The sequence below is a fragment of the Mustela erminea genome, chromosome 4 (assembly GCF_009829155.1).
Source record: "Mustela erminea isolate mMusErm1 chromosome 4, mMusErm1.Pri, whole genome shotgun sequence".
NCBI lineage: Eukaryota > Metazoa > Chordata > Mammalia > Carnivora > Mustelidae > Mustela > Mustela erminea.
The window spans coordinates 144,460,322-144,467,535 of record NC_045617.1 but is presented as its reverse complement, the minus strand read 5'-3'; the positions used below and the strand labels follow the sequence as shown (position 1 = coordinate 144,467,535).

Genomic DNA, 7,214 nt, shown 5'->3' with positions numbered 1-7,214 from the left:
TGAAAAAAAAGTGAAACAATCACATTATCCTTTAAGGACAAGGAACAAAAATTAAATTTAAGCACTTTGAAAAAAGTCCCCCGCCCCCCACCATTGCAAAGGTTTTTGAAGAGACACAAGTTGCCATGTTTTCTTAAGGTCTTCTTAAAAGACCTTAAGACTTCTTACCATTGTAGAACACAAGTGCAATTAAAACTATGTTAGCAAAATACAAGGGAAAAAATTGGAAATTAGCAGCTGTAATAATTTTAAAGAGGTGAACTTATACTGAAACACAGCAGCTAGACTATTCTGGAAGTAGAGATTACTGCTCTTCCTGGAGCAAAAAAATTGTGCTTGTTTTGTACTAGTCCCCCCAAATCTCTTCTCCTCAGATGCAGGATACTCCCCTACCTACAAGCAGTCCTGAGGGTTAAAGATTATTTCCAAACACATCTGCTCCTTAACCCCTTGTCTCCCGTGCTAAAAAAACTAGGAGACACAGAGAGGACACACCTTTAATTAACAAACGTTTGGGCGTGAAGATGGGTTTTGTTAGTTAACGGCAAGAGTTAACCCTCCAAGTAAACAGGAAATAGCGCTACTTAGCAAGAGGCAGGTTCCAAACCAAGTCCTAATGGGCCTTTTCCCTCTATGCATACAGGCCTCAGGAATACAGCTGTGTCTGATGCATATAAAACGTATAATTCTCCCCTAGCTGAATGCATGCTTCTTCCTGAAAGGGTGGGGGGGAGGGTTGGATTTCCTGTCGGTCCTCAGGGATCCCACTTCTCCAGGTCCTAGTACTGCATTTCTGTCACATTAAGAACCCACAGAATGGGCATGGCACAAAATGGAGATCTTCTAGCACCGGGTGAACCTTTCTGCTGCAGAGGAAGAAATTTACACAATTTCTCCATTTCGAAATTAGCGATGGCTTCCTCCTCCACAATATATCGATCATCTAAAAGGCTTATTTGTTCTTGATCCGTGTAAAGCGATTCTAGCCACGGCTGGATGGTAACCACGGGGCCGGGAAGGAGAAAGCAGTTTTAGGAACAGGAGGTTAAAATGCAGATCAGCCGGCCAGTTTTCATCTGTAAAGAACCCTCTCCATGCTGCCCTTCCCCCCTCTTTTTAAAATTTCAAGACAAAGGGCATTTATTTAAATGTGGTAAACTCTGAAAATTCCTAGAAAGCGTGTAGAGTTGACACATAACTCATTTCAGGGTCAGAGCTGGCCAAATCTGGCCAAGAGGAACTTGGTATTCCTCAGGAAGATAGCATTGAACAGGCTGCCCTTGGAGAAGTTACTGTTTCAGAGCTAAAGCAGATCGGAGAGCGTCCACCCGGGGAGGAGGGCCCTCCCAATCTGGGGCTCTGGGCATAGAATAATGACAAAAGTCGAGATTTAGGGTTCAGTTCCAGCTGATTTTATTTCCTTCTCAAAAAAAGTTATTTACAGAAGGTATATATCAACAATCTGACAGGCAGTGAACTCGACATGATTAGCTGGCATGATTTTTTCTTTTTTCTTTTTTTTTTCCCCCAAAACATTTTTTTTTTTTGTGGCCTTGAATTTTAAGACAAATATTCTACACGGCATATTGCACAGGATGGATGGCAAAAAAAAGTTTAAAAACAAAAACCCTTAACGGAACTGCCTTAGAAAGGCAGACGTCCTAGTGCCTGTCATGTTATATTAAACATACATACACACAATCTTTTTGCTTATTATAATACAGACTTAAATGTACAAAGATGTTTTCCACTTTTTTCAATCTTTAAACACAACAGCTATAAACCTGAACACATATCCTATCATCATGCCATAAGACTAAAACAATTATATTTAGCGACAAGTAGAAAGGATTAAATAGTCAAATACAAGAATGAAAAACGCAGTACATAGTGTCGCGAACTCAAATCGGCATTTAGATAGATCCAGTGGTTTAAACGGCACGTTTTTGCTTATAAAAAAAGTGCAAAAAAGATGTGGTTTACAAGTTAAAGCTACAGGATCCCTTTTTGCTGTAAATGCACCAGTTTTAAAGCCTCTGGACAGAATGGTATTTTACTTAAAAAATTTGTCTTTTCTTAAAAGTCTAACAGTGTTTGGCTAACTCTCCTCCCCTTTTTGTAAGACTGGGGTCGAAGGGTGGACACTGGTGGCAGGTTAAGGGATACTGTCACTTTAAGAAGCCTGCAGATTGAAGTGTAAACATGGAGAAATTAGGGGCTGATTCTTTAAACTGTGTGAGATATTAACCAGCCGCCCTATTATAAAATCAGGAAATCCAAACAGCGATTTACACCGATTAACACCCCCTTTATATATTTTTTACAAAAATACACTGAGAAAATAATCAAACGTTTTCATCTCTCTTGTCTTTTTTTGTTTTTTAAAAGTGTCAAAAGTCTACATTTAAATATAAAAAATTAAAAGTTAAAACTCTAGCCCTTCAGTGAAGGAGACGTAAAATGGCGTGGGTAACAACAAACTACCAAAAAAAAAAATAATAATAATAAAATAAAATAAAGAAAAAAAAAGAACAAAAGAGAAAAAAAAAGGAAGGAAGAAATAAAGGAAGTCAAAAAAGAAAGAAAAGAAAGTAAACCAAAGATTAAAGTAAAAAAGGGACAAAATAAGAAAAAAAAAATGTTTGGCCAGTATAAATACGTCCACATATAAAATGGCATCTGATTACATTTACAAGGAAAAAAAAATACGAGGATGAAGCATCGGTGAGGGAAAAAAACACGTCTTCTCATTTACACCTATAAGGAATAAACACATACACACTGAGAAAAAATTTGGTCCTGAATTGTGTTCTTTTTTTTTTTTCTTAAAGTCCAGCACAGATTTGAGTTGCGTTTGAATCCTTTAAAGAGTTAAGAATGAAAAAAAGCTGGTGATAATTTTGTTGTAGGAATCAAACATAGCGCCATCTATCTGCTTTTTATATTATCCTACACTATTTTAAAAACTGCTCAACAGTCTTATACAGAAATCTTTAAAAGATAGACAGGATAACATGCTATATTAACCCCACCAGTGAAATAATCCAACACCATCACGATTCCGATTTTAAGAGAAGAAAAAAACCTCTTTTCTCCCCCCCCGCCCGAAACCACTCGCCCCTGCACGGCCCCCGGCACCACATCAAACAGTCCGCTCTCCTGCACGCCCGCGGGCCGCGGAGTCTCACCTCACTGATTTCGGGGGTGCGGGGGGCGGGGGCCGCCTGGACGCGCCACCTGCCCCCGAACGTGCAAATCCGTCCCAGTTCCTCCGCGGCCCCCCCCCCTGCGCCCCGCCCCGCGCCCCTCGCCGGGCTCCCCACGGGGGCTCTCCGGGCACTCGGCATCTCCTCCTCCGGCTCCGGGGGTGGGGGGCGGTGGGGTGCAAGTGAAAAAAAAAAAAAAATAGAAAAAAAAAAAAAAAAAGAGGAAAGAAGGAAGGAAGAGGAAAGGAAGGGAAAAAGGAAGAAAAACCCAACAAAACGGGAATCCGCCAGCGTGGAGTCTCTCTGTCCCGGCGCTCGAGCCTGCCTCCCCCCGCAAAATCTGCGGTCGGTCCAATTCCAATTCCACGCCCGGAGCCTTCTGTCTTCTTGGGGGGGGAGGGGATGGCGGGGGGTGCTGAGAACTCAATCCCCAGGGGCGCGTTGGGTTTCTTTCTTTTCTCCCCCCCTCCTCTCTTGACCAAGAAATGAGATAAAATAAAACAAGAACAGCAAGGGGGGGGGGGCGATGAAAAAAGGGACGAGATTCCTTCAGTCTCTAGAAAAACTACCAAGTCGGCTTCTTGCTGGGGGTGCAGCAGACAAGTCCGGAAGCTCGTTGGAATGGGGGGGGGTCTCTTCGGGCAGAGGGGAGGAAACTCCAAGTAGCTTTTTTTGCCATCAACAACAACATCAAGAACAACAATAAAAGGTCGCCCCTAGTCTCCCCGCCGCCTCCTCCGCGTCCCCGTGGCCGGGGAGGTGGGGGATGGGAGCGCGGGTCCCCAAAACACCGCCGCGCTCCTCGCAAGCCGGCCCCGCTCACATTTTTTTTTCCTTTTCTTTTTTTCTTTTCCTCTTTTCTCTTCCAACTCTTTCTCTGTCTTTTCTCTCTTCTTCTTCTTCGTCTAAATCTTCTTCTTCTTTTTTTTTTTTTTTCTTCTTCTTCCCTCTCCTGCCCCCCGGCCCTCTTCTCCCAGCCCGCGCGCGCGCCCGTCAGTAGGTGAAGACCAGGTTGGAGATGCTGGACTCGAGCCAGTCTCCCGAGATCATCTCGCTCACCTCGGGCGTGCAGTAGTCCGGGAACTCGAAGTGCGAGCCGGAGCCGGGCTCCAAGTTAAAATCCAGGTCCCGGTCCAGCGCCGACGACGAGCTGAAGCTGCCCAGGGACATGCTCTCAAAGTTTGAGCTGGGGTTCAGGTCGAGCAGGTCGTCTTCGAACTCGTCGTCGGAGGACGAGGAGCCCGACGACGAGGACGAGGACGAGTGGGACGAGGCCGACGAGGACGCGTGCGAGGGCGCGCTGGACGGCGCGGGCGAGGCGGCGCGCAGGCTGGCGTAGCTGCGGTGGTCGGCGGGCGAGCGGCCGGCGGCGGGCGACGAGGCGGCGCTGCTGCGGCCGCTCAGGCTCGGCCCGTCTGGCGAGCAGCCCGCGCCGCCCTCCTCGTACAGGCCCAGGGGGTCGCTGGGGTCGGCGCCCGCGCCCACGCCGCCCGCGGGCGAGGAGGACGCGCCCAGGCCGCCGAACAGGTAGACGCGCTTCACCTTCTTGTCGGCCAGGGGCTTGCCCGGGGCCGCGAGGCCGGCCGAGGAGGCGGAGGCGGCCGTGGAGACCGAGCCCGCCGCCCCCGCCGCCGCCGCCGCCGCCGCCGCCGCCGCGCTGGGAGTCCGCGCCTTGTACAGCGAGTGGTGGTCGGCGGCGGCGCCCAGGGGCAGCAGGGCCTGCTCGGCCGCGAAGGAGGGCGCGGCGCCCGCGGCCGCCGCCTTCCCGCCGCCGCCGCCCGCCAGGATGAGCTTGGCGTGCGGTTTGCTGACCCCGCCGCCCGCGCCGCCCGCCACTTTGGAGCCGCAGCTCTTTTTCTGCGCGGGTTTGGAGTTGGCGCCGCCGCCGCCGCCCGCGCCGCCGCCGCCGCCCCCCGCGTTGCCGCTCCCGCCCCCGCCGCCGCCGCCCCCGTGGCCGCCCCCGCCACCGACCTTGTCGCCCTTCTCCCCCGGCTTGGAGGAGGCGGCGGCCGAGGCGCCGGAGCTGGCGTTGCCGGACTTCACCTTCTTCCTGGGCCGGTACTTGTAGTCGGGGTAGTCAGCCATGTGCTTGAGGCGCAGCCGCTCCGCCTCCCGGATGAAGGGGATCTTGTCGCTGTCTTTGAGCAGCTTCCAGCGTTTGCCCAGCCGCTTGGAGATCTCGGCGTTGTGCATGTCGGGCGACTGCTCCATGATCTTGCGCCGCTCGATCTGCGACCACACCATGAAGGCGTTCATGGGCCGCTTGATGTGGCCGCTCGGCGTCTTGCACCAGCTCGGGTCGTCGGCCTTGCCGCCCGTGGACGCGGTGGAGCCGGGCGTGGGGGAGGAGGCGATGCCCAGCTCCAGGCCGGCGCCCGAGTCCGAGCTCTCGCCGGCCAGCAGCGCTTCCGTGTTCTCGGCGTTGTTGGTTTGCTGCACCATGGCCCCGGCTCGGCGGGCGCCCACGCGCGCTCACACCCTCGCGGCGGCCGCCGCGGCGCGATCGCCGGGCCCTCCCGGCTGCCCGGGCCAAGCACACGCCGAGCGGGAGGACGCGCGCGGCGGCCGTGCGGGCCGCTCCACTCCTCGCCGGGCCGGTGCTGCGCGCGGGGAGAAAAGTCTCCAAAGGGTGCGGGCAAGGAGCGCTCTGCCTCTTGCAGAGCAGTTATAGTTCCCAGGCTGGAGAGTCTCCTCTCCCTCCCTCTGCCGCTCGCTCTCGCTCGCTCGCTCACCGCGCCGCAGTTTGCTCTGTCTCTCGGCTCTGAGTCTGGAGACCGTGCTAAAGTGGAGAGGAGTTTCTTGAATGCTGGCTGCTGAAGCTTCCAGTGCAAGTTTCTCGCCGCCTCCCAGGCAAGTCTCTCTCTCTCTCTCTCTTTTTTTTTTTCCTTCCCCTGAAGCAGTTGGTTCCAGTTCACGAGCGCTCTCAGGAGCTCAGGAAAGCGACATAGTCTCTATCACTTAGTCCCTTCCCTACCATGCAAAGCAAAAAAGGCTCTGGCTCCAGGACTCTCTGTGGGCGGAATCGGCACTAAGGAGTTTGTGCAATTATTTTGTTGCAAGGTAGGAAGCCAAAAAGCCTTCGTGCAACAGACTGGCATGAATAAATGTATGTCTCCCCCTCCCTTCTGCAAGAAGGGAGCTGGTAATGGCAGAGTTCCTCTAATGCAGACTCTTCAAGAGCGTGCAAGAACTAGAGACCCCGGAGCGAAACAGGCCTCTTCCCCTCACACAGTTTCTCTTGCTGCAGCTTAGAGCAGACCCCAATTCCGCCTCGCGCCTCTTTATCCTTTCACAGTCTAGGCCGCGGCCAATCAGCCGCTGTAACCAACGCTTCCTCGTGCCAAGCCCCTCCCCCGGCCTTCCCATTGGCTTGGAACCCGATGCAATAATAATCTCCGCGTGCAATGAGAAGCTCCAAATCTGACCTCATTCCAATTTACAGAGCAAACTTTTTAAAAGGGCTAGAAGTACAGCTGAGATTTCTGCTGCCTTTTCCTTTTGCTCTGTGTGTGTGTGCGTGTGTGTGTGTGCGCGCGCGCGTGTGGTGTGTAAAGAGGATGTTAATGCATGAAATTATTAAGGGGAGAGACGGAAATGTATTCTAACCATTATGTTAGATAACAAGGGGCTTGGAAGTTGGGGGGGGGGTAAGGGTGAAATACTGTAAATGGAAGCTTTCTGCTTAAAAGCCAAGTGATTATTTTTATTAGTTCTTTTCAGTACTGGAATAAAGAATCAGCCTCGAGTGCAAAATCTGTTCCTCGGATCCTTCATAAAGCCAAGGATGTAAAAGGGGGAAGGAAAGCCACAACAATAAATCAATGGCTATTGAAAACCATTAAGAAAGTGGTACCTAGACACCTGTCATCACAATTATTTTAACAGCTCTAGGTACAGCACAGATGTTGATGTATTGTGTAAATCCCTTCAGAGCAATTTTTGTGCTGTTTGTGGAAGGCAGAGAAGAGGAATTTTTGCAATAATTGCTTGCTCTCTTAACCAAACAGG

The 7,214-nt window shown here is 51.1% G+C and overlaps 1 protein-coding gene across 1 annotated transcript; it reads right to left on the bottom strand.

Moving 5' to 3' along the window:
- Positions 1-1,535: 1,535 nt before the first annotated feature.
- Positions 1,536-5,764, bottom strand: SOX4 (SRY-box transcription factor 4). The gene has a single exon (XM_032341221.1). The coding sequence runs from the start codon at positions 5,646-5,648 to the stop codon at positions 4,200-4,202; it is 1,449 nt and encodes a 482-aa protein (XP_032197112.1). The 5' UTR covers positions 5,649-5,764; the 3' UTR covers positions 1,536-4,199.
- Between the last annotated feature and the right edge of the window lie 1,450 nt (positions 5,765-7,214).